Source organism: Heterodontus francisci, chromosome 11, assembly GCF_036365525.1.
Source record: "Heterodontus francisci isolate sHetFra1 chromosome 11, sHetFra1.hap1, whole genome shotgun sequence".
Classification (NCBI taxonomy): domain Eukaryota; kingdom Metazoa; phylum Chordata; class Chondrichthyes; order Heterodontiformes; family Heterodontidae; genus Heterodontus; species Heterodontus francisci.
Genome location: NC_090381.1, coordinates 112,470,811 through 112,498,369, shown reverse-complemented (window position 1 = coordinate 112,498,369; position 27,559 = coordinate 112,470,811). Strand labels below are relative to the sequence as shown.

Below are 27,559 nucleotides of genomic sequence, written 5' to 3'. Positions count from 1 at the left end.
CTGGAGTTCAGGTGTTCAAACTTTATTTATCCCTCAGAACAGTGCACAAGGATGAGAATTATAAAATCAAGGTGTTGTGAGACTGGGAGCCATTGTAGCTCTGCGAACAGTGGATGATGGTTGAACGGGACTTGGTGCAAGTTAGCATACAGGCAGCAATGCTTTGGTTCAGCTTAAAGTTTAGACATTGATCTACTAATATACATCTAAAACAGAAAATGCACAGGTGAAATAGTTCATGCCGCTGCTGTGACACCCTGTGTTACTTTGAAGCAAGCCGATCATGTTTTTTTTAATTGTCTGTTTTTGTTACAGGAACTTTTCACAGCAGAATGCAAGTTCAAAGAGTCTGTCTTTGAGAACTATTACGTCATCTATTCCTCAACTCTATACCGGCAGCAGGAGTCTGGCAGAGCCTGGTTCCTGGGACTCAACAAGGATGGGCAGGTCATGAAGGGGAACCGAGTAAAGAAAACAAAGCCATCTTCCCATTTTCTACCCAAACCAATCGAAGGTAGCCTCTTCTTGTACTTGTAAAGGTGAAGTGTGTGAGATGTTAGCGGGAACCTGGTTGGGAAGATGGAATTAATTGACCTCGATGGCCAGCAGCTTGTAGATGGCCTTTAGAACTATTCACCGTGAATCCAGACTCTACCTGTACATTGTACTGGAGGGAAACAATACTCCCTTTCAAAGGCCAAAGTTTAATCGTATGATATCTATCATTTACTGACATCTTCAAGAGCATGGCTAGAATTTACAGCGAGAAACTTCTTTAATACTTTCAGCAGATAAACTTTGATTTTTCTTAACCCATTTCACCTGCCAAAATCTTATACAGCATAATCTTATAAATTTAGACCACGGGCACAGATAGGAATACCAGGAATGTGGGACTTCAGTTACACGTAGAGATTAGAAAAGCTGGGATTGTTCTCCTTAGAACATAGAAAGTTGAGTGGAGATATAAGAGAATTCGAATTATGAGGGCGTTTGATGGAACGCGGAGGGAGAAATTGTTTCCTCTGGTAAGTGTGTTAACCAGAGGTCATAAATTTGAAACAATTGGCAAAAGAACTAAAGGAGAAATAAAGAGATGTGTTTTCACACAGAGGGTCATTAAGATTTGGAACACAAATCATTAAGATTTGGAAAGGCTGGTGGAATCAGATTCCACAGGAACTTTCACAAGACAATTAGACATGTACTTGAAGAGGACTGATTTACAGGGTTATGGGGAAAAAGTGCAGTTGTAAGGGACTTGGGGATAGCTTGCACAGAGGAATGAATGGATAGACATATTGCAGAACTGATATACTATGGGACTAAATTGGAAAGTTCTTTCAAAGAGCCAGCACAGTCACGATGGGCTGAATGGCCTCCTTTTGTACTGTAAGATTCTCTGATTCTATAACCTCTGGGCAAATTCCTGGAGGCTCCATCATGTGACCACCATCCTCCAACTGCCCTACCCCCTTGCTCCCACCATTGGTCGCCCAACTCGTCCATCCTGGTGATGCCCCGCCTACCCATGGCCGACTGAAAAGCATAAATACTCTTCATTACCTGATTGGATGGTTTTTCAGTGTCAGTCATACAGCCTTCTCCAATATTTCTATCACTAATAAATGAAACTGTTCAAAGTAAATGAAACAAAAAACACTTTTTAATGCATCCTATGATTCTTCTCCTGGGTTTTGCTCCCAGCAGTGTCCTGGAGATTAATCTTCAGTCCTTGAGCATTGGCGGCACTAGTATAGAGATTTAATTTTTAGACATTAAATTGATGTGGTAAGTCACGGAGCTTTTGGTGGGGAGGGGTTGGGCGTGGAGTGCACGGCACATTTACCAGTGTGTGCTCCTGCCGGGCATTGCTTGTAGCTAGCACCGTGAACTGGTAAACTGGTTAGGAGTTGAGTGCTACCATCTAAGAAAAGGGCAAGGTTCCTGCCAGAAAGTTAAATGCTAGCTAAAAGGCATATGCATTTGGTATAGAACTTTGAAGTGATTGACTGAAGCAGTGTCAGGAGTTCATGCATTTGGCAGAGGAGAGTAAGGTCTGACACTGCTTGATGAGGTCCAGCCAGATTTTGCAATGAATGGCACCACCAGTTATTCACCCGGTACATTTACCTCTCATCCCCTTGGACCAGTGTGATCAAAGATGGGGCCATACAAGGGGGAACAGTGAGGATGGAGAAGGTAAAGATTTACTGGGAACTTGGGCATCACGGAGTGAGGGAGCGATTGAGTAGATCAACAGCTGCAGAGAATCATGGCAAAGTGAGGCCAAAGCCTTGAAAGTGCAATAGTAAGTGACTGGGGGAGAACTTCCATCGAGGAATGAATGGTTAGAGAGGTATTGTAGAACTGATATGTACGTGAATAGTATGTGAACGGTCCCAACACGAGGGACCACGTGAAGCGTCAGCACGGGATGAAAGGGATGTTTATGTTTTAAATTTATTATGAAATTGCATTGTATTAATATAAATGGTGTCTAATTTCACAAATGGAAAAACATCATGATTGTGTGTATCATTATGATTGTGTATACGTGTGTGTGTGTCTGTGTCTGAGTGTATAATTGATTGTGTCTCTGTGTGAGTATGTATGTATCTGTCTGTGCACATCTCTGTGAGTGTATGTGATTGTATGTGTGTGTATGTATGTGTGTGATTGAATCTGTGTGTGTGATTGTGTCTATACATATGTGTGAGTATGTGTGTGTGTGATTGTGTTTGTGTGTGAGTTTGTATGTATGTGTGTGTCTGTGTCTATATGGGTGTGTGAGTATGTATGTGTGTCCGTGTGTGTGTCTGTGTATGCGTGATTGTGTCTGTGTGCGTATGTGAGTATGTATGTGTGTGTATGACTGTGTCTGTGTGTGGCTATGTATGTGTGTGTCTGTGTCTGATTGTGTGTGAGTATGTATGTGTGTGTCTGTGTGTGACTATATGTGTGTAATTGTGTTTATATTTATCTGTGAGTCTGTATATGTTTCTGGGTGCGTATGAATGTGTATATCTGTGTGTTTGTGTGTGATGGTGTCTGTATGTGAGTATGTATGTGTGTGATCATGTCTATATGTGTGTGTATGTACGTGTGTGTTTGTGAGCATGTATATGTGTCTCTGTGTGATTGTATGTATGCGTGTGTGTGTATGTGTGTGTCTCCGTGTGTGGTTTAGAGTATGACTACCCGAATCGAACCCGACAGGACCTGACGACGTGTCGGGTTTGGGTCGGGTTAGGTCTCTCTTCCGGGTCCAAAATTCGGGCTCGGCTCGGCTCGGGCTGGACGTGGACAGAGATCAGGACAGAAATCAGAGGTGAGAAGAGTTGGGGGGAAAGCAGGGGAAAGAAACAGCTACAAGTTCCGACATAAAGCACCCGAGTGAAATTAACCCAACTCCTTACACTCTGAAATCTATCAAGTCCAGTAGAAACTGCCAAGCCCAGGAACGATACCAGTAACTGCAGTAAGTACAGAAAACTGCGTGACCCAAGGATTTAAAATTATCTGGAAATAGGGAGATTAAACTTCCCAACTCTGAGTTCTCAACAGAGATTTTTTTTTTAATGACATTGGAACTTGATACAGTTCAGAAGCTTGTTTGTTACATTGCATGATTTCCTGAAGTGGATACTTTTTTACCCGCGAGTGCTCAGGGTCGCAGCGCCTTCGCCTGTTTGAAATCAGTGTTTGTTGTTTTTTTAAACTTTATGATGTTAATTGAACACGGATACATCAACAACTGGCACCTGTACTCGATCAGTGGTCTAAAGCCTAGCTACCCGACCAAACCCGAATACATGTGTCGGGCTCGGGTCGGGTCGGGTCGGGCATTTAAAAAAATTAAAGGACTCGGGTTCGGGTTGGCTTTTGTCGGGTTGGGCCCGGGTCGGATTTTAACTTTATACCCGAGCCAGGCTTTAGTGTGATTGTGTCTATATGTGTCTGTTGTGTTATTGTGTCAGTATGTGTGTCTGAGTGTGTATATGTATGTCTGTGTGTGTGAATACGTATGTGTGTGTCTGTGTGCATGTGAATATGTATACGTGTGTCTGTGTGAATGTATCATTGTGTCTGTGTGGGAGTATATGTATGTGTGCGTTTGTGTGACTGTGTCATTGTGTCTGTGTGTGCGTGTGTGAGCGTGTGTCTGTGTGTGTGTGTCATTGTGTCTGTCTGTGATTGTGAGTGTGTGTGTGTGAGAGTATGTATGCGTGTGCGATTGTATCTATATGTGTGTATGTGTCTGTGCATGTCTGAGCATGTATGTGCGTATCTGTGCGTGTGTGAGTGTGCATGTGTGATTGTGTCTGTGTGAGATCATGTGTGTTTGTGAGTGGGATGTGTGTGATTGTGTCTGTGTGAGTTTGCGAATATGTATGTGTGCATTTGTGCATGTGTGTCATTGTATCTATGTGTGCGTGTGTGATTTGTCTAAATGTGTGTGTATGTGTTTGTATGTGTGTCTATATGTGTGTTCGTGCATGTGTGATTGTGTTTATATGTGAGTATGTGTTTGTCTGTGTGTGTGTTTGGCTGTGTGTGTTTGTCTGTGTGTGTGTATGTATGTATGGTTGGAATTCTACTCCCACCGCAGGAGCTGGACGTGGTAGGTAGTCAAATTGTGTGGGAGGAGGGGGTGATGCTCCCATCATCCTCCCGCCCAGGCTTCAATTTTACGAGCAGCAGGGGAGATGACAAACAGCCCACCTGCCCAAAGCCAATTGGGGTACTTCACCAACTGTGGAGGTCGCCCAGTAATACCTGGCAGCCTCCTTGTGGGCCTGAAATGGAGGGGGGGCCTCCTGATCAGGCACCCTGTGTCCCACGGTGGGCCACCCCAGCAGCTCCTGCTGCCCCCCGCTGGTGCACCACCCCTCGCCCCCCTGATCGACTCCCCCGCCCCATCACTCAGCCCAGCTGATTGTCCCCAGGAAGGCCCGAAACCGCACTTACCTTATTTCAGCACCAGTGTCCATGGTCTTCCTGAAACTGGGTGCGATCCCAGCAGCGGACACTGCTCTCAGTGTATGATTGTGTTAGTGTGTGTGTATGATTGTGTCTGTGTGCGTGTGTCAGTGTTTGTGTATGATTGTGTTAGTGTGTGTGTATGATTGCGTCTGTGTGTGTGTGTGTATGATTGTGTCAGTGTTTGTGTATGATTGTGTTAGTGTGTGTATGATTGTGTGTGTGTGTGTGTGTGTGTGTATGATTGTGTCAGAGTTTGTGTATGATTGTGTGTGTGTGTGTGTGTGTGTATGATTGTGTCAGTGTTTGTGTATGATTGTGTTAGTGTGTGTCTCTATGTGTGTGTGTGTGTATGATTGTGTCAGTGTGTGTGTATGATTGTGTGTGTGTGTGTGTGTATGATTGTGTCAGAGTTTGTGTATGATTGTGTTAGTGTGTGTGTATGATTGTGTCTGTGTGTGTGTGTGTGTGTATGATTGTGTCAGTGTTTGTGTATGATTGTGTTAGTGAGTGTGTATGATTGTGTCAGTGTGTGTGTGTGTGTGTATGATTGTGTCGGTGTGTGTGTATGATTGTGTCGGTGTGTGTGTATGATTGTGTCAGTATGTGTATGTGTATGATTGTGTCAGTGTTTGTGTATGATTGTGTCGGTGTGTATGTATGATTGTGTCAGAGTGTGTGTGTGTGTATGATTGTGTCGGTGTGTGTGTATGATTGTGTCAGTATGTGTATGTGTATGATTGTGTCAGTATTTGCGTATGATTGTGTTGGTGTGTGTGTATGATTGTGTCAGTGTGTGTGTATGATTGTGTCGGTGTATGTGTATGATTGAGTTTGTGTGTGTGTGTATGATTGTGTTAGTGTGTGTGTGTGTATATGATTGTGTCAGTATTTGTGTATGATTGTGTCGGTGTGTGTGTATGATTGTGTCAGAGTGTGTGTGTGTGTATGATTGTGTCAGAGTGTGTGTGTGTGTATGATTGTGTCAGTATTTGCGTATGATTGTGTCGGTGTGTGTGTATGATTGTGTCGGTGTGTGTGTATAATTGTGTCAGTATGTGTGTATGATTGTGTCAGTGCATGTATGATTGTGTCAGTGTGTGTATGATTGTGTCAGTGTGTGTGTATAATTGTGTCAGTGTGTATGATTGTGTCGGTGTGTGTGTATGATTGTGTCAGTGTGTGTGTGTGTATGATTGTGTCGGTGTGTGTGTATGATTGTGTCAGTGTTTGTGTGTGTGTATGATTGTGTCGCTGTGTGTGTATGATTGTGTCAGTGTGTGTGTATGATTGTGTCGGTGTATGTGTATGATTGAGTTTGTGTGTGTGTGTGTGTATGATTGTGTCAGTGCATGTATGATTGTATCAGTGTGTGTATGATTGTGTGAGTGTATGATTGTGTCGGTGTGTGTGTATAATTGTGTCAGTATGTGTGTATGATTGTGTCAGTGCATGTATGATTGTGTCAGTGCGTGTGTATAATTGTGTCAGTGTGCATGATTGTGTCAGTGTGCGTGTATGATTGTTTCAGTACGTGTATGATTGTGTCAGTGTGTGCTTTATTGTGTCAATTGGACTGGGACGAGTTGTCTTTTTCTGTATGTATAGAAACTGGAAAGGGAGCTCTCAATCTTCCAATCATTGATGCTGTAATTGAAGAGAAATTCTCCCTCAGTGTCATTATTTTTCATTTTCTTTGTTTTTCTCTCAGCTTCCCACCCAGGGCCCACTCCCTCTAAGCACAAACACCCATATCTCAGCTTCCCACCCAGGGCCCACTCCCTCTAAGCACAAACACCCATATCTCAGCTTCCCACCCAGGGCCCACTCCCTCTAACCACAAACACCCATATCTCAGCTTCCCACCCAGGGCCCACTCCCTCTAAACACAAACACCCATATCTCAGCTTCCCACCCAGGGCCCACTCCCTCTAACCACAAACACCCATATCTCAGCTTCCCACCCAGGGCCCACTCCCTCTAAGCACAAACACCCATATCTCAGCTTCCCACCCAGGGCCCACTCCCTCTAAGCACAAACACCCATATCTCAGCTTCCCACCCAGGGCCCACTCCCTCTAACCACAAACACCCATATCTCAGCTTCCCACCCAGGGCCCACTCCCTCTAAACACAAACACCCATATCTCAGCTTCCCACCCAGGGCCCACTCCCTCTAACCACAAACACCCATATCTCAGCTTCCCACCCAGGGCCCACTCCCTCTAAGCACAAACACCCATATCTCAGCTTCCCACCCAGGGCCCACTCCCTCTAAGCACAAACACCCATACCTCTGCTGCTGCTGCTTCCCAGCTGCTCTCCACCCTCTGCAAGTTCACCTCCTTTACTTTCCATTCCCTGGATTCCCCCTTCCCAAATCCTGACCACATAACTCCCCTTCCTGTCTCTCGTGCTAGCTGACACTGTCAGTGGTTCCCCTCCCTCAGATATCGTCCCTTACTTTCAAAGGCACCGTTATCACCCACATTCCTAACAATGAAAGGATCTTCCCTCGACCCTTCTGTCCTGGTGAATTCTCGTCCAATTTCCAACCTGCTTTTCCTCTCCAAGCTCCTTGAACATGTTGGCAGTTCTCAGTAATATGCGCATTTTTTTCCTGATACTCCCGGTAGAATCCCTCTAGCCCAACCCGTCAGCATTAAACAAGCCTGGCCTTCGGCACCCTGTTAAAACCTGAACTTGTTAAAACCCCCCACATCAACTCCACTTTCTGTAAGTCTTTGCAACAAGTGTCCTGTCCCACACTAAATCCCACTCGGCAGTCACCCCAGTTCTCACTGAACTGACTTGGCTCCGTGTTCCCCAACTCTTTAAATTTAGAATCCTTGTCGTCATCTTTAAATCCTTCTTGGGCTCACCCCAACCTATTTCTGCAATCTCTTCCAGCGTTATCATCCCCAGGACCCCAACCCTTCATTTCTCTAACAGTGGCCTTTTGTGTGTCTCTCTCCCCCCTCCATCATTCCTCCATTGGCAGGAGAGCCTCCAGCCTCCTGTGATCTACTCTCCCTTAACCTCCTCCACCTCACCACCTCCCTCCCCTCCTGCAAAAAGCATCTTCAAACCCATCTCGTTGTCCAAGCCTGCAGTCACCCCCTCCTTAGGGGTAAGTCTTTCAACCTCATAGTCTGGGCAGAAACATGACCTGATGTAATGTGTGGTGTTGTGAATTTGCAAATTGCCCAACCATTATCGAACCCATTTGATTTTCATTGCATATGTTTCAATTGAAATTAAAATGAGATAGCTTCTATTACAAGCAGCTGATCCGCAACAGCAGCTTCACACTCAGGTGGCAAGTTGAAAATGTGATTCCCTAATTTCTCCCTTTCTGGTGATCTCTGTTGTAATTATGATTGTCTGTGACTTTCCTCGGAATGTTTCTCACATTAATGGTGCTTTATAAATGCAAGTTGTTCATTTCTGTCTTCCCCTCCTCCCTATCCTCCTGCCATCTCTTTACTCTCCCTCCTCCCTATCCTCTCCTCTTCTCCCTATCCTCCTCTTTATCCCTATAGTCTCCCCGCTCCTCCTAATACTCCCTCCTCCCTATCCTACCTTCCTCCTTCCATTCCTCTCCCTCCTCCCTATCATCTTCCTATCCTATCTTCCTCCTCCCTTTTAAACGACATTTCTGATCAGTTATAGAAACTTCAAACTTTTTGTGGGTAATATCTCCTACAGTACATTTCAGAGCCGTACCAAACGGTCTCCCCAAATGACGAGCCATTCCTGAATGTGAAAGGCCCGCACACACGAGCATTGTCAGTGTGAGTGATGTGCAACACCCGTTTTGCAGACTCTTGGATCCCTCTGATCACTGGGTTATAGTGACGTTGTAATATGTTTGTGAGCATTTCCTTTGCTCACTATTTCTAGTGAAATCACAAAGACCTTTGAAAAGAAATAAACCAACAGAGGAATTGGTGACTGTCATACTCACAATATTACAACACACAGTGACCAGTGCAGAAGTTATGGGTGAATTAATTGTACATATAACATGAGTAAGTCTGCACTATTGTTCAGTGTGGAAATTTACACACCCTTGTTCTTTGTCTGAGGTGACTGCATTCCACAATTAATTTTAAAAGCTTAACATCATGCACTGTGAAGCTATTGGAATTCACCCTCACTGATTTTTTTTTTAGTAAACCTGGCTGTCCATTTTCTCGATGGGTGTCCCAGCACTATTTTGCCTTCGTCCACCTCAGTACTGCAGCTGTAGTAACTTAGAATGTGGCTGGACAATGTATGAGGGGTGATTCCATGTTCCAGCACCTTCGCGGGAGAACACAACTCATGGGGAATTTGGTCGCCCGTGAATTTCTCGCCATGAAAATTAATGGACAGAAACTCGCAAGCTAAGAATGAGCAACTTTCCAATATGCATCCCCCCCCCCCGCCCACCCGGGTCCCCTCTACTCGTTCAGCCAGAGTGGTGGGAATGTGGAATTCACTACCACATGGAATGGGTGAGGTGAATAGCATTGATGCATTAAAGGGGGAACGAGAACATGGGGGAGAAAGAAATAGAAGGGTATGTCAATAAAGTGGGAGGAGGCTTCTGTGGAAAATAAACATGGGCCTGTTGAGCAAAATGGCCTGTTTCTGTGCTGTACCTTCTGAGTAATACTGCCAGCACAAGATTGTAATCCCTCGAGTATTCAACCCCTCCAGCCTGTCCCGACATTCAATCAGATCATGGCCGATGAGCATGTTAACTCCATTTACCCACCTGGGGATCATATCCCTCAATACCCTTGCCCAACAAAACCTTATCAAACCCAATTGAACACCGAGTCTCAAAGTAATATTCCAGAATTTCGATAAATGTTGGAGGTTTGTGCGTCCAGTTCTTTGCTATCATTGATTCCTAATTTCAGCGTCAAGTGTTGAAGATTGGTTTGTTTATGAGTACAGTTCTCAGTTGTTGTTTTACTCCGGACGCTGTTGCGCTGACATTATTCCCTCTGTGTCCTGTTGCATGCCTGATTGTTTTTTCTACCTTTGTTTCAAGAGACAGGATCGCGTTTTCATATTTTGTAGACTGAAAGTGGCTGAGAGAACAAAACGCTGTGTATTTTCAGATAGCATTATGGAGGATTGCTGGCTTGTCCCTGCCCTGTTTCAGGGGTGCGTGTGTTAGCTGAGCATTCCTTGACGTTGACCTGATGATATTCACATAAGGATGTGCAAAAGGCTTTCTGACCCTTTCAGTAATTTAAAATGCTGTGTGAGTTTTTTGTACCAACTTTGAATGAGACGCTGTCAATTAGGCACCGGGCAACATTCCAAAGGCAGCATGCCTAAATAGACATCTCGGCAGCTCAATAATTTAAAAGTACTTTACTGAATGATAATGCACACAAGCTGCGATACACCTCTGTATCAGCAAGTTGAGTGAATCTCAATGAAACTGTTTAGTGGGCCACAGGATTTAAGTGACTCAGCAAGTTGTTGTTGCACAAGGTACCTTGATTGCAAAATGAAAGCCTAGAGTATGTCCCTTCTCCCTAATCTGCATCCCTCCTTTCAATCTGCCCTCCAGGACTGCGCGCAAGTGGCCAATTTTCATGTGAAGTGTCAGCAGACTATTTGATCACAACAATAACCTGAATTTATATAACGCCTTTAACATAGCAAAAAGGTCGCTTCACAGGAGGGTGTCAGGCAAAAAAAAAATGACATTGAACCAAAGAAAGGGGCATTTAGGACAGGTTTATTTTATTCCTTTATGGGATGTGGGTGTCGCTGGCAAGGCAAGTGTTTGTTGTCCATCCCTAATTGTCTTTGAACTGAGTGGCTTGCTATCCATTTCAGAGGGCAGTTAAGAGTCAGCCACATTGCTGTGGGTCTGGAGTCACATGTAGGCCAGACCAGGTAAGGACGGCAGATTTCCTTCCCTAAAGGACATTAGTGAACCAGATGGGTTTTTATGACAATCGATGATAGTTTCATGACACCATTACTGAGACTAGCTTTCAATTCCAGATTTTTTTATTATATTAATTAAATTTGGTTAATTAACTGAATTTAAACTGCACCAGCTGCCCTGGTGGGATTTGTACCCATGTTGCCTGGGCTTCTGGATTATTCGTGTAGTGACATTATGACTACGCCACTGTCGCCCCCATAATAGCTGGTGCAAGAGGTTAGTTTTAGGTAGAGTCTTAAAGAGGAGAGCGGGTCAGAGAGGTTTTGGGTTGGAATTCCATAGCTTCGGACCTAGATGACTGAAGGCACAGCCACCAATAGTAGGACGAAAGAGCTGGAGGCCGACCCAATCTCACCCAATATCCACACTCATGTATATTTTCCAACAGATTAGCAATTAGGCACAGTCGCACTTGGAGGACCAGGAAGACTGGCTGACTTTCATCCTTCCCTAGGACTGAAACCAGTTTTAGTGTCCCAAATAGTGCCTCCCTAGAGATTAATTAAGTCAGCATTGAGCAAGAATCAGACGTAGGACCTTCTCGTTCATATTGTGCCATTATACACTGCCTTTACCAAATGCCCTGTTGGTCAATGAAAAGTCCGAAAGTTCGAACAACACACCATGCTTTGACATGTGTTCCCGTGTGATAACATGTCACAGGGATCACTTTCACTGTTCCAAACCTTCTCTCAGCTCACCTCACCTCATCCAAGTCTTTGTTACCTCTAGACTCCATTACTCCAACCTTCTTCTGGCCGGCCTCCCATTTTGAGCTCATCCAAAACTCTGCTCCCCGTATCTTAACTCAAGTCCTGTTCACCCATCACCCACTGTGCTCGCTCAGCTACATTGGCTCCTGATCCAGCACCGTCTCAATTTTAAAATCCTCATCCTTGTTTTCAAATCCCTCCATCTCTGCAAATTCCTCCAGCCTACAACTCTTCAAGATCTCTGCGCTCTTCCAGTTGTGGCTTCTCGCTCATCTGCCATCTAGACCCTAAGCTCGGGAATTCCTTCCTTAAACCTTCTGCAACTCTCCTCCTTTAAGACCATCCTTTAAGGCTACCTCTTTGACCAAGCTTTTGGTCACCTGTCCTAATATTTCCTTATGTGGTTCCGTGTCAAATTTTGTTTGATAATTGCTCCTGTGAACAACTTGTGACCTTTTATTATGTTAAAGGTGCTATATAAATACAAGTTGTTGTTGTATGTAACCAAAGTGATTCATCTATCTGTTTATCAAAATCTTAAGGGTGTGCAACGAAATGCTTTGGCACTGACTTCATGTTGTGGGTTACTTACAAGTGGGTAATACATTGAAACAAACGATCCCTTCAATTAAACGGGTCAATTAAAGGCACCTCGAAAGCATTTAAGTATTCATACTCTGAAGTCCAGTAGCATAATTAAAGACAGACATCTCAATTTAATGCCTCATCTCAAAGACGGCACCTCTGACAGTGCAGCACTCTCTCAATACTGCACTGGAGTATCAGCATGGATTATGGACTCAAGTCTCCAGTGGGACTTGAATCTGTGACCTCTGACACCCACTGAGCCACAAGGATGTGTCAGTACCTTGCGGACTAGGGAGGCAGACTGCGGTCCTATACACATCTCTGTGTTTCTGAGGGCAGAAGAGAGGGAGGGGAAAAAATTGACACAAAGCGATTGAGTTAAATCTTACACTAGAACTGCCTTTAGTGACACATCTGTATAGATTTTATACGCTAATATTTCAAAGAATCCATTCTTCGAAGTGTAGGGGAAATGTTTTTTTCAATGGCTTCTCAAGCTTTGGGTCAAGTGATTTCAGCTCAATTTGTACAAAATGTCCCAGATCGGATGTTTCCCAGTCTATGTAGGTCAATCAAAGGATGCTGTCTCTTGCTACTGTTGTAATTCCCATTCATGTGTAATTAACATATGTGTTCAAATTGCTAATTATAGCTCCTTGTATCCTTTCGATATCTATATTCAACACTGTAAGATGGCTTTGTGAATGTGCTTGAACCCTCTGCTCTGTGACTCTGCTATGCTCATTTGCTGTTTTGTACCTGTGTGCCTTACTATACTGTCGAGGTGTTGTACGTATGTAGTGTACTCCTGTGATTCAGCCTGTGTGGTTCACTGCTCTTTGTTTAAAAAAAGAATTGTGATATTTATTAACTGCTTTCTGAGCTTAATAACTACCCTAGATGTACAGTGCTCTTGGGTACAGTAAATGAGTGCTATTATCTGAGATTTCATTTGCTCTGATTCAATCATTCACTCGAATAACTAGATTGTATCTAATTTGTAACTGCGGGGCTGTGATTTTCCTTTCTCTCTCTCTCTCTCTCTCTCTCTCTTCCTGTGTTGTAACAATGTCACGTTAGGTTACTCTGCAATTGTTTCTTCTTGGGCTGAACTCTGCCCTGTTTTGGAATTTGTGAGACTTTCTAAAAAATTTGCTTTAGGTCTTTTACTTTTTGGGATACAGTGTCCAACTGAGCAAAGCTGGTAGCAAATTCCTGAGGTAACTCTCGTGTGAGCATAACGAATGATAGGGCCAGGAAACAAAGAGAAAGAACCTACATTACTATAGCACCTTTCACGACCTGAGGACATTGCAAAGCACTTTACAGCCAACAAAGTACTTTTTGAAGTGGAGCCCCTCTTGTAATATAGGAAACACGGCAGCCAATTTACACACAGCAAGATCCCAAAGACAACGTCTTCATGTTCTAGTGACGTTGACTGAGGGATAAATATTGGCCAGGAGCACTCCACTGCTCGTCCTCCAATTACTGTTATGGAATCTTTTATATCCACTTGAGAGGGTCGACAGGGTCTTGGTTTAGTATTTCAGCTGAAGGACGGCACCTCTGACTGTGCAGCACTCCCTCACTGCTGGCACTGGAGTATCGGCCTAGATTTTTGTGCTCAAGTCTCTGGAGTGGGTCTTGAGCCCACAAGCCTCTGACTCAGAGGTGAGAGTTCTACCCATTGAGCCACAGGCCTGCAAGAAGTGTACAGCCTCTATTTATATATCACAGCTCCTGGAAACGCTCTTCACATAATTCAAATTCCTTTCAATTGCAGTGGCTGTTGTTACGTGGGAAACCATTTTGTTCCCTGCATGATCCCACCACCAGAAACGAGATGACCATCAGTATATTTGTTTCTGGCAGTGTTGGTTGAGGGTGGAATATTGACCGGGATAGTCATAGAATGATACACCACAAGAGATAACCACTCTGCCCATCAAGCCTGTGCCAGGCTTGGTAAGGACTATCCAATAGTCCCACTCCCCCCACGCCTGCTCTTTCCCCAGACTGGGAGAAATCCCCACAGTCTTCTTCAGTTAGGCTCTTTACCATCCAGCTGAATAGAGAGGCTATGGTACCAGTTTAACATCTCATGTGCAGGGCGGCACCCTCAGTGTTGTGCTGAGGTTTCTGGAGTGGGGTTTGTACCCACGAGAGGTTGAACAGTTGAGCTATGCTCGCACAGTATTAGCAAAGGTGGAAAGGGCAAGGGATGTGGATGTGATTACTGGCCAATGACTGAAAGTGTCCAGTCAGTAGGAATGTCTTACCAATAAAGCCAACCTTGGGCTGGGATATATTTGCTTTTAAGTTGAGCCTGTTTTAATATATCATTACTGAGGCCAGATTGAAAGACTGGATGAAGTTTTGGGCCGACAGCTTTCTAAAGAACATTGATGTGTTTGATTGAGTTTAGGAATGAGTGCCAAGTACTTGCTGCTCTGACATGAAGGAAGACTAGAGTTGGCCAATTGGGTAAAAGGAGATTGGTTGGGGTAAACCAGGTCTTTAAAGCCCTTAGCAACAGAGACAACCAATACAAGTGCGTTATTTGGACTGGAAACAGAGTGGAGGAAGCATTACAATACAGATATATAAAACGCAAGGAAAATTGGAGATTAAGATAACAAGCAGAATAACTTGCATTTATGTAACGCCTTTAACATAGTAAAGGCTCTGCACAGGAGCGATTCTCAAACAAAGTTTCACGCCGAGCCACATAAGGCAATATTAGGGCAATGTTCGAAGAGGTATGGATTTAGAAAGTGTCTTAAAGGAGGAAAAAGAGGTAGAGAGATTTAGAAAGGAATTCCAGGTAGCTGAGAGCATGGTCAAAAATCACGGTAATTTATGAAACAGACTTTCCAGCAAACCGACTGATGTGACAACAATTCTGCAGCTCCTTCATTTAAGGGAGTAAGTATATTAATGGGACTCACAGACATGGTGTGTTAATTGGGCCCAGTAATGTAGAGACCGTGGCATTGTGGTAATGTCACTGGACTAGTAATCCAGAAGCCCAGGCTAATGCCCTGGGGACATGGGTTCAAATCCCACCATGGCAGCTGGTGGAATTTAATTCAATTAATTAATAAAAATCTGGAATTGAAAGCTAGTCTCAGTAATGGTGCCATGAAACTATCATCGATTGTTGTAAAAACCCATATGGTTCACGTACGTCCTTTAGGGAAGGAAATCAGCCGTCCTTACCTGGTCTGGCCTACATGTGACTCCAGACCCACAGCAATGTGGGGGACTCTTAACTGCCCTCTGGAATGGCGTAGCAAGCCACTCAGTTGTCGAGGGCAATTAGGGATGGGCAACAAATGCTGGCCTTGCCAGTGGTACCCACATCCCATGAAAGAATAATAATAATATAAACAATCCTAGCCCCATACTCCGTGCTCTTAAAGAGACAGTTCCACCTTGGCAACATTTGCAGTTCACAGGAGTCGAGCATTCCAGACTCAGACCATTTGGGTTGTAGTGTTGGATCCTCCTCTGCGGCTGCCCAGTCTGTTCTACTGTGGATGTTCCATTGGCCATTTAACTTGTTACTTTGTGCTTTATTATTTGCCCCAGTAGCTAATGGTGGGGTGGGGGGAGGAGGGGGGGAGTTTGAAGCATTTGATATAAGAATCAAGAATTGTTTGTTTGCAAATGTTTCTTAAGCTCAGACTGTGCTTAAACTCAGCTGAAAATGGGAACTTTTATTGTGATGTATATACTATTCTCTTTCACTTAGTGCACCAGAAAATGGACATAGGAACACGAATAGACCATTCAGCCCATCGAGCCTGCTCCACCATTCAGTTTGATCATGGCTGATTATCTACCTCCATGTCACTTTCTCACACTATCCCCATATCCCTTGATGTCATTCATATCCAGATATCTATCGATTTCTGTCTTGAATATGCTCAATGATTGAGTTTCCACTGCTCTCTGGGGTAGAAAATTCCAAAGATTCACTACCCTCTGAGTGAGGAAATTCCTCCTCATCTCTGTTTTAAATGGCCTATCCCTTATTCTGAGATTGTGCCCCCTGGTTCTAGACTGACCAGCCAGGGGAAACATCCTATCTATATCCATCCTGTCACGCCCTGTGAGAATTTTGTAAGTTTCAATGAGATCACCTCTCATTCTTCAAATCTCTAGAGAATACAGGCCCAGTTTCCTCAATCTCTCCTCATAAAACAATCCCGCCAATCCAGGGAATAGTCAGGTGAACCTCTGTTGCACTTCCTCTATGGCAAGTATATCCTTCCTTAGATGAGGAGACCAAAATTGTACACAATACCCCAGGTGCGGTCTCACCACGGCGCTATACAAGTGCAGCAAGCCTTCTTTACTGTTGTATTCAAAACCCCCTTGCAATGAAGGCCAACATACCATTTGCCTTCCTAATTGCTTGCTGCACCTGCATGCTGACTTTTAGTCACTCATAAACAAGGACACCCAGGTCCCTTTGGACATCAACATTTCCCACCTCTCACCATTTAAGAAATACTCTGTCTTTCTGCTTTTTCTACCAAAGTGGATCACTTCACACTTATTCACAATATATTCCATCTGCCATGTTCTTGCCCATTCACTTACCCTTGAGGCCTCCTTGCATCTTCCTCGCAACTTACATTCCCACTTAGTTTTGTGCCGTCAGCAAATTTGGAAATGTTACATTTGGTCCCCACATCCAAATGATTTATATAGATTGTGAACAGCTGTGGCCCCAGCACTGATCCTTGTGGTACCCCACTAGTAACAACCTGCCATCCTGAGAATGACCCCTTTCTTCCTACTCTCTGCTTTCTGTCTGTTAACCAATTCTCAATCCTTAGCATTAACCCCAATTCCATGTGCTCTAATTTTGTTTACTAACCTCCTGTGTGGGACCTTATCAAAAGCCTTCTGAAAATCCAAATACCCCACATCCACTGGTTCTCCTTTATCTCTGCTATAAGTAACATCCTCCAAAAAACTCCAACAGGTTTGTCAAACATGATTTCCCTTTCACAAATTCGTGTTGACTCTGCCCAATCATATCAATATTTTCTAATTGTTTAGTTATCACATCCTTTATAATAGATGCTAACATTTTCCCTACTACTGACGTCAAACTAACAGGTCTGTAGTTCCCCGTTTTCTCTCGCCCTTCTTTCTTAAATAGTGGGTTTACATTTGCTCCTTTCTAGTCTGCAGGAGCCTTTCCAGAATCTATAGAATTTTGAAAGATAACCATCAATGCATCCACTATCTCTATAGCCACCTCCTTCAACACTCTGGGATGTAGATCATCTGGTCCAGGGGATTTATCAACCTTCAATCCTGTTAATCTTTTGAGTATTACCTCTTTCTTAATAATAATTTCTTTCAGTTCCTCAGTTTCACAAGTCCCTTGGTTCCCTGGTATTTCTGGGAGGTTTTCTGTATCACAAAGTAATTGTTTAGTTTCTCCGCTATTGCCCTATTCTCCATTATAAATTCACTTGTCTCTGCCTGTAATGACCCACATTTGTCATTGCTAATCTTTTCGTTTTTACACACCTAAAGAAGCTTTTACAGTCTGCCTTTATGTTTCTAGCTAGCTTGTATTCACATTCTCTATTCCCTTTATCAGTTTCTTGGTCCTCCTTTGTTGGACTCTAAATTGCTCCCAATCCTTGGGTTTACCACTTTTTCTGGCAACCTTCTAAGCCACTTCCTTTGAACTAATGCAATCTTTAACTTCTTTTGTGAGCTGCGCTTGATTCATCGTTCCTGTTGGGTTTTTGTATTTTAGAGGAATGTATATTTGTTGTAGAGCATGGAGTACAGTATTTTCCTAATCCACCATAGCCAACTTGCCCCTCATACCTTCATGGTTTCCTTTGTTCAGATTTAAGACCCCAGTTTCAGAATGAACTATATCACTTTCAAACTTAAAAATTGGTGCAGTGAGGAGGCTCATCCTAATTAGGGGCTGATGCACCTTAATGGGACAATATAGAGGGAGCTTTACTCTGAACCTAACTCGTTTTTGTTTCTTTTTTGTTTTTTTTTGGAGCTCTACTCAGTATCTAACCCCCTTTTTTTTCTTTTTGTTTTAAGGAGGCCTTCATTCCCCAGGCCCCCTTTATTTCCATTTTAAATAAATAACTTTATTAAAAGCAGATTAATAAAACAAAACTCAAATTAAAACAGCATTGTCTGCATCGACGATGCACTCCAGTCCCTGCGGTGCCCATTGGTCGCAGAAGGCTTCAAGCGAACCGGCGGACACCGCATGCTCCTTCTCCAGGGACACCTGGGCACAAAGGTAACCACGGAGGAGGGGCAAGCAATCAGGGTGGACGGACTCCCCGACAACCTGCAGCCTGCACCTGTGAATTGCCGCCTTGGCCAGGCCCAGGAGCAGACCGACGAGGAAATCCTCCTCCCGGCCCACGCCCCTCCACACTGGTGCCCAAAGATCAGGAGTGTGGTTGAAGTGCAATCGAAACTTGAGGAGCAGCCCCTTTAAATACTCAAAGAGGGGCTGCAACCTCACACACTCTGTATATACATGGAATGTGGACTCGTCCAGGCTGCAGAAATTACAGGTGGCCTGCGAGTCCGTGAACCTGCTTAAAAGTCTATTGCACAGGACTGCCCTGTGCAGCACCCTCCACCCCAGGTTCCTGATGTAAAGGGGGAGGACTCTCGCGTAGAGAGACCTCCACCAGGGTTTCCCCTCATGGCCAGATGGCAACGCGGACCGCCACGGCGTGTCTGGGTGGCTGACAGGGCGAAGAAGTGGAGAGTGTGCAGGAGCAGCCCATACGGGAAACCCCTCCATGCCGTGTGGAATAGCACGGAGGGCAACTCCAATAGGGGGCTCAGGTTGTGTGGGACTGGCTCCCGAGGAGTGTTTCGGGGCCTGGGTCCGATGAGCAGCTGCCCCTGCTCGGCCGGGAGCGCTCTGCGCTCCCAAGCCCCCTCGTCACCCGCAGTGAGTGGCGTCCCGGGGGCTTTGGCTACTCCCCTGCCCATCGGTCCGTCCCCAGAGCCAGCCGTACGGACAGCCGAGGCGCACTCCTCCGCCGGCGGGGAAGCACCCTGACTGGAGGCAACCATGTTCCAGTCCCTGTAAAAGACAGACAACTCCCTCAGAGAGGCACAGCTGACATTCTTCACCGGGAGCTGCGTGTCGTCTTGAAAGCAGTGCCCATGGTGGAAAAAATGCTTCGCCAGCACACACCATCTCGGGGGACGCTCGAGGGCTGCAGGGTCTGATGGCGCCAGACGTCCACCAAATTGAGGGAGCTGATCAGTTCCCTCAACTTATCCACCGACACTTTTCCGCACTGGGAACCGGAGCGATTCCTCCACATCGAGGGTACAGTTAAAATCCCCCCCCCGAGGATGGTGCACTCGCCGCTATCGATAGAGCTCAAAAGGGCGGACACTTCTTTAAAGAAATGCGCTTGCAACGTGCCAGGTCTGGGCACGTACATATTCACAAAGTGGAGCGGCACGCTACCCAGGCGAACGGCGAGGTGGAGCAAGCGGCCCGGCACTAGCTCCTTGACCCCCAAGATCTCTGGCTGAAAAATTGGGGCCAACATGATAGCCACCCACTAGAAATAGGGGTGAGGTGACTCATGTAGACCTCACCCTGCCACTCCAGGAGCCAGGTGGCTTCGTCTCCCGGAACGGTGTGGGTTTCCTGCAGAAAGCTCACCGAGTATCGCCCTTCCCTGAGGACTGAGAGATTGTGAAATCTGCGGTGAGACACCCCGTTGATGTGAGGTTGGTTATGGTCATCTTCATGTCAAATATACTGAGAAACACCTCACTGTGAGGAGAGAGTGGAAGTGCACCTCACCTTCCACTCCCCAGCAACCCATTGAGGAACGCTTTAAACCGGCGCCTCACAACCAGTTTCACGTCCGCGCCCTTCCCCGTCTTCTTGAGGGCGGCACGGACGGACTGGATGATCAGTACCAAACTCGACCACCGGCCGTGGGCCAGCTGAACTTTATTGCAGCAACCCCTGCATTCCGTGAGGAAGTCCCGGAGTTCTATGGTGGGGATGAAAGGAGACTCGGTGGGAGGCACGAAGGAGTACATCGCCTCACTGGCAGTGGATTCAAGGTCGTCCTCCATGCTCCCACACCGAGTCCCCATCCTCCGGGTCGGCACTGCCTGCGGCCGACACACCCACCACACACTGTGGGGCGGAAGTGCCAGCCGCGCCAGCTGGTCCCGCCTCCGTCACGATCCCACCCCCAGGATCGATGGCAGAGGAGTCCTCCTTGGGTTCTTTTGTGGAACTGGAGCCTATGGGCGCCAGCGGTTCAGGACCCCCCTGCATCTCCATCCCCAGGCCAATGAGCGGCCTAGGGAAGATGGTAGTTCCCGACCCCGGAAATCCGGCTGGACCTGGGACCGGAGCGAAGAGAGGAGGTTGTCTCCCGCCCTGTTAGCACCCACAGACCCAGCAGATGGGGCAGCATTTTCACCCTTAACTGGGTCGGGCACAACCTGGTTGGGAGTGGACTTCGGGAACCCTTTGGGGCCTTGCCCTCCCCTCCACTTAGGGCACCTGACCCAGTGACAGATGGGAAGGATTCTTCAGGAGCATCCCCAGGCTCCCCCACCACAAGGAGGACTCCACTTGCTCCCTCAGGAGGGGCCACATGTACAGGGGTCTCCCCCTCCCCTCCATCCTGAAGGGTAGGGAGCTCCTGCCCAGGCTTTCCAGACTTGACGGTGGTGGTGGCAGGGGGAACCTGGAGCCCGAATTTGGAGACAGCTCCCCTCCAACAGATGGGCCCTGCACCTCAGGGCCCTGTGTTACCTCTGTGGAGGGCTGCCTTCTCTTTTTCCCACTAGGGCGCGGAGGCTCAGAGACCTCCATGTCATTAGAGGCCTCCTTTTGATCGGTTACCCTGGGCCCAAGCCCAGCCCTGGGGCAGGTAGGTTCCCCAGGATCGGGCCTTGGGCTGAGCTCAGGCTCGGGTTGTGCCACAGTATCCAGGGGATGTGTCTCTCAGTGTTTATTCTTTCTCCGCATTCTCCTTCCACTCAGACAGGTACCCCCCACTCCCTGCCGGAGGCCGTGAATACCACAGCCCCTGAAGCCGCCTTAGCAGTGTCTGTTGGAGGTGTAGGGGGAGTGGGAGGAGGTGCAGCAGTGCCACCCTGGGCCGCCAAGGTGGAGTTGGCAGCTGGGAGGTTGGGGCAGTTCTTACAAACGTGCCCCACCCCCTTGCAGTCATGGCACTGTGCCCTGTCCGAGCTCCAGAAGACCCTGGAATTGAACAGCAAAATGGCCTTCCATGACCTCCTCCCGCGCCAGCTGCATGAATAGCTGGCGGCGGAAGGAGTAGACATGTCAGAGGCTGTTCTCCCAAAGACCGAGCGGGACTGGGTGATCCCCGACCTCACCTCCCCCAGATGGTGCAGGTGGGGGAGTAGGAGCTCACTGGGAATGAAGGGCAGGACATTTGACAACATTATCCGCTGTGCGGTGGCCCCCAGAAGGACTATCGGCAGGAAGGTCCCCCCCACAGTGAGCTCCTTACTCAAGGCCAGGGACACCGCCTGCTCCGTCTTCAGGAAGAACACAGCTTTCCCATCATCTTCGAGGCTGCCACAATGGCCGAGGGGCTGACAACCTTGGCCATTGCCTTTACGCAAGCCTAGACATGTTGGGGTGGGCATAACTCTTTACCCCATAGCTCGACATTATTAATTTAAAAGGTGACAGGGTCACATGGGCAACCACAGAGGCTGCAACTGCACAGGTGTTCGAGGGCCCTGCCACCAGTGATGATGGGCTCGCCATAGGTGCAAGAGCCAAACCTACTCTGAGTTGTAGGCTTGCAAAAAAAACAACAAACAAGCAAACAAACGTTAGTAAGTTGGGGGAGAGGCTGAGGGTACACAGGAAAGGGGAAAGACAGGCTGTAAGCGATGACTTTTGCTTTAAAGGTGATACACAGAGCACTCTGAACAGTCCTGAGTAACACTCTTCGTCTTCCGGTTTTCTGGTTGCGGGAGATGTCTTCCCCTTGGTCAGCCGAAAGCTGCCCAGGCTCTAGCTATTTCCTTCTGTCTCTTTAGCCAGGCAGCTTCAGCTGACCCAGGCTGGGCAATTGGGGTGGGGAGGGAGCTTCCTTGGGTATTCAATACAATTGCACAGCTGCCTGGAGAATTGTTGTTCCGGCCTCTTCCACCTCCCACCACAGTCCAAAGCAAAGAAAGGTCTGGTGCTCAACCGCCCACCTCCTAATACAGCCTTATTTCTCCAAAGTCTTTTCCTCCTCTGCAGCAAATGTTGTCCAAAAGTGTTGCAGCTCCCTCCTCAGCTGTCCCTCTCCAGAAGCACCTCCTGCAACTGACTGCAGTGCTGTCAGCTGCACCTCGTTGATGCACTCAGCACTCAGGCGTCCCAATCAGGCAGCAGCCAACCCCGTTTTTTTTTGTTTTTGTCGAGGGGGCCTTTATACCCCAGGCCCCCTTTATATATTTTTTATATGTCGAGGGGGCCTTTATAGCAGCCAACCCCGTGCTGTACCTGCCCTGGGAGTGCTTGATGGGACAGTGTAGAGGGAGTTTTACTCTGTATGTAACTTATACCTGTCCTTGGGAGTGTGTGAAGCCTGCACTGGTTACCTGAGATAGCGAAGCATTTCTTTTCCCCAGCTCTGGCGTCTTCCCTGATTCGCAGTCATAAGTTACATTAAAAAAAACAAAGTAAACATCTTTTTGGAAACTTTCAATAATTTCTGACTTCAGGATAACATTGAACTCCCTTTATTATGTTTTTCTGTATTAAACATTAATAGTCATCAAATATTAATGTGTAACACTTGCACACCCATCAAATATTAATATGTGGGACTTGCAGAATCTGTGAATATTAATGTGTTGGGCCTCTACCGTTTGATGGCTCACATGGTGACAGGAACTGTTTCAAATTCCTGTACCTGCCACTTTAATCACAAGCTTTGTCTCATGTAACTGCCAGTGTCAGTTGTCGCTCAGTGGGCAGTGCTCCTGCTTTTAAAACTGAAGATCATAATCCAGACTGACTCTCCCAGTGCAGTACTGAGCGTGTGCTACACTATCAGAGGTGTTGCTTTTTGGGTGAGACATTAAACCATGGCCCCGTCTGCCCTCTCAGGTGGATGTAAAGCATCCCGTGGCACTGTTTGAAGAAGAGCAAGGGAGTTTCCCCCTGGTATCCCGGGGCCAATATTTATTCCCTCAACCAACGTTGCTGAAACAGATTCTGGCATGGACTCAATGGGCTGAATGGCCTCATTCTGACTCTGTCAGACTCTGTGACTTATGAGATTATCTGGTCATTATGACATTGCTGTTTGTGGGAGCTTGCTGTCTGCAAATTGGCTGCTGCACTTTCAACAGCAGTGACTGCACTTCAAAGCTACTTCACTGGCTGGAGAGTACTTTGTGATGTCCAGAGGTTGTGAAAGGTGCTATATAAATGCAAGTGTCATTTGTTAATATAGCCTCTTAAACATAGTAAAACATCATATGGTGCTTCACAGGAGCATGATTGGACAAAAACTGACAAGGTTTTAAAACAGTAAAAGCAGAGACAAAATATGCACACAATAATTAATTGACAGCAAGCTTTATGTTACAAAACCTTGTAGGTTGCAGGAGGAAAGGAAGAGAGAGGTGAGGGACTGAATCACATGGAGTGGAAGATCTGTGATTTGTCAGTTCATCGGGAGGTGAAAGATTGTGTGGGACAGGATATTCAGAACTAGGGAGGAAGAGGAGTTTAGAGGGGAGTAGCATTGATAAAAGAAAGTTATGCCAGAAAGAATTTTGGCATAATTCTCTTACTCGAGGCACAACTGGACAAATTGAAGTGACAAGGATTTAGTAGGTATGGCAACAAATTCTCTGTCAGCTCCACAGGAAATAGGTTAAATGTTTTCATCAACTTAAACCATTAATCCCCACACAACCGAAGCGACTCCAGTTAACCACTTCACCGCTGAACTCAGTAATCACTGTGAGTGGCAACATCAGAGTATATCACCTTCATTACCCTGAGGCAAAATGGCCAATTCCCCTCCTTGATTTTGGGGAAGGGGAGAAAAGGAACATTGGCTTCCCTAGTTTATTTGCATATTGAACCTGGGCAATGTGTTTCTGTACTTTCCCATCCTTATCATCAGTGGGCACTCTTGCAATTCAGCATTTTATTATTTAACTGGTTCAGTCCAAAAGCAGCAGCATCTTGCAATTAGATGTTTAATGGGCTAGAAATATCATCTTGGGTGGTCGGCACAGAACTGGTGATATTGGATCCGCCGCCACCTGTTATGCACACTGTCTGAAATTCAGTTCCATTACATTCAATGCAGTTAAATATCAGGCACTGCGTATAACAGGCAACCATCTGATATCACCCATTTAGTGCACCGCCCGAGACAAATTCCTGCCCCCATGTATAAAGCACCTTTAACCTAGTAAAACGCACACTTCACAGGAGCGATTTTCAAATAAAATTTGACACCGAGCTACAAGAGGAGATACTAAGACAAGCAGCCAAAAAGCTTGGTCAAAGAGAGAGGTTTTAAGGCAGAGTCTTAAAGGCAGAGTGAGGGGTGGAGAGCTGGAGTTGTTCAGTGAGGAATTGGTGGAATAGGTGATCAAGGAGGACATTGAAGCAGAAGTGGCACTGGGGTCAAGAGACAATTAGATGTGTTTCTGGAGAGAGAAAGGACTGAGAGATATAGTGGGATAGGTGGGGTTGGAAAGTATTAAAGTAAATGGTGTGCTTGTGGGGCCTGAATGTTCCTTATTTTGAGCTGATGCATAGGCAAAGCAGTTACGGGGAGAGTTCTCTTTAAACTAAGTTGAACTGTCTGCACTTGCTCATTTAAGAATCTTTGCTCAGTGCCCTGAAAGGATGGAATGGTTAACTGCAAACGGATTGGAGGCCTCAAGGCCTCTAACAGGAATTTTATGGTTTTCATGTGAGCTGATGCAAGAGTGGGTGGGAATCACTGTGATTGCGAGAATTTTGTTTGAATGATTGGGGAACAAGTGGATCTGAGGTTGACCTCATGATATTTTTTTTTCCTTTTCTTCTCTCCAGTTTGCATGTACAGAGAGCCATCGATGCATGAAATCGGGGACAAAGCTGGACGCTCACGGAAGAGTTCAGGAACGCCAACCATGAACGGAGGCAAGGTAGTCAACCAAGAGGAGTCTACATAGCAGGAGCAAGGCACCAGGAAGCTGAACTGGAACCATATGCACAACTTCCAAAATTAAGCAGAGAGAATTTAATTAGAGAAAAAAAAATACAGAAGAGAGGATTTTTTGAATATGCAAATCCTTTAGATGAACTGATGAAGCCATTGCCTGAAAGAGAAAAGAAACATTAAATCAGGACTTGATTTTCATTCTGTTTCCTCTTATGCAAAACTCTCCACTCTGTGGTAAACTCATCTACGAAAAATTAAATAAAGAAAAAAAGAAACTTAAATTACCCTACACGTTTGAGATTTGACACAAATATCCCTCATAATCCAGAGGCCTTTCTTGCTTCTCAACTGTTGAAAACCTTAAAACTGAAGACAGCATTTTGTTTAGAAACCACCACGTATATTCCATTTTAACGCGAGGAATCAACCCATCGCAATCCATTCAGACAGCAGATACAGGCTCTGTGTTCTGACGGTGATAGCCACACCTTAACTTGGCCGACCAACTTCTTGTCACGATCCAGAACTTGCCATGCCACCTTAGTGATGCTCCAATACTAGGGAAGGAAAGGACACCTGGTCAAACAAAAGAGACATAATAAGGATATCCAACTCTTGTTGGCTATGAAGGCCACCGCATTTTTTGGCTTGGTGTTCAGTTGGCCACTGGAAAGTAGACTGCATTTCATTTGACTTTCATACCACCACCCCTCCATCCCCATCCCCAACCCCATCATGCTCTCATGCCTCTTCCAGTTCCATGTCTTTGACCTTTCTCTGAAAGTAGACGAGGTCTGTCCTTTGAGGGTAGACCAGGTAGAAACCAGAATTGTGTATATTGGGCCCACATGTGTTGAATGATCTAAGTCTGCACCATTTGATAACCACATTTCAAAACCATCCATTGGATCACAGTGAGATTATGTTGGACATGTAGATGTACACTCTTGAATAGATTGTCTGGCAGCAGCTCGTTGGTTTGGTGGTTTATGTTTTCTGACTATTTTGTTCTGCCATATTTCAGATTGCTGAAGTTGCTTTGAGTTGCGCTGAATTTCTAGCTAGGCCTGGATTGCTAAACCAAGTCCAGAGCCCAGTTACACATACATGATATTCGCAGCATTGTGTGATGTCACATTTTTGTTGCTGCTGGATTCCACTTGAGCTGTGCAGCTTCAACATGTATTTTCACCCATTAACCAGACTGGAGGCTATCACCAACTAGTGGTCAGGTCAGCTGAGGGAGCATAGTGTCAATATCGGCCAGAGGACCTAGGGTGCCAATTGGTCCACACTGGCACTCATTACACTTAAGCCATAAAGATTCAAAGAAACCTAACTCAAAAAGGATGTTAGCAGAACTGTGGTTTGGCTAGCTCCTTAAGAGGCCCTCGACTCTATGTGTGTATGTTTTTCAACAACAATAAAAACTTGCATTTAAAAAGCACCTTTAAGGAAATATAGTGTCCCACTTGAGCATTAGCAGATAATGTTTGAGAGCAAACCAAAGAAGGAGATATTAGGACAGAGGACTAAAAGCTTGGTCAAAGATGTAGGTATCCAGGAGCGTCTTAAAGGAGGAGAGAGAGGTAGTGAGATTTAGGGATGGAATTCCAGAGTTTAAGGCCCAGGCAGCAGAAACCATGGCTGCCAATGGTGGAGCGATTAAAATTGGGATGCTCAAGAGACCAGAATTGGTGAAGCACAGAGATCTTGGAGGGTTGTGCAGCTGGAGGGGATTACAGAGATAGCAAAGGGCAAGGCCATAGAGCAGGGTTTTCCAATGTTTTCGCATGAGGGAGGGGGCCACATTACAATTTTTGTCTCACATGGGTGGGTGGGGGGCTGGTGAGACAACGTCGGAAAGATAAAGGCATTAAAAAGTTATCTTACTGTGAATCAAAACAACAACTGTGCATTTTCATGAAGAAGCTTTAAATGAGAAGATTAATTTATTGAATTACTTTCTGATCACTATGTTGGACACTGATTTAGTGTGATAGCTGGTATCTTTTTTTGCTTGCACAAATAGTCAATGTCTCCCCACACACCTCCTGTAGCGATGCACAGTATTCCGGATAGAT

General features: G+C 45.8%; 1 protein-coding gene across 1 annotated transcript in view; it reads left to right on the top strand.

The window, feature by feature from the left end:
• The window catches only part of fgf12a (fibroblast growth factor 12a), a 171,231-nt gene extending 144,506 nt beyond the window's left edge, over positions 1-26,725 (top strand). The window contains exons 6-7 of the mRNA XM_068041596.1: positions 316-514; positions 25,364-26,725. Coding sequence (XP_067897697.1) covers positions 316-514; positions 25,364-25,485 — 321 coding nt within the window. The 3' untranslated portion in view covers positions 25,486-26,725. The remainder of the gene's footprint in view (positions 1-315; positions 515-25,363) is intronic.
• The last annotated feature ends 834 nt before the right edge of the window (positions 26,726-27,559 follow it).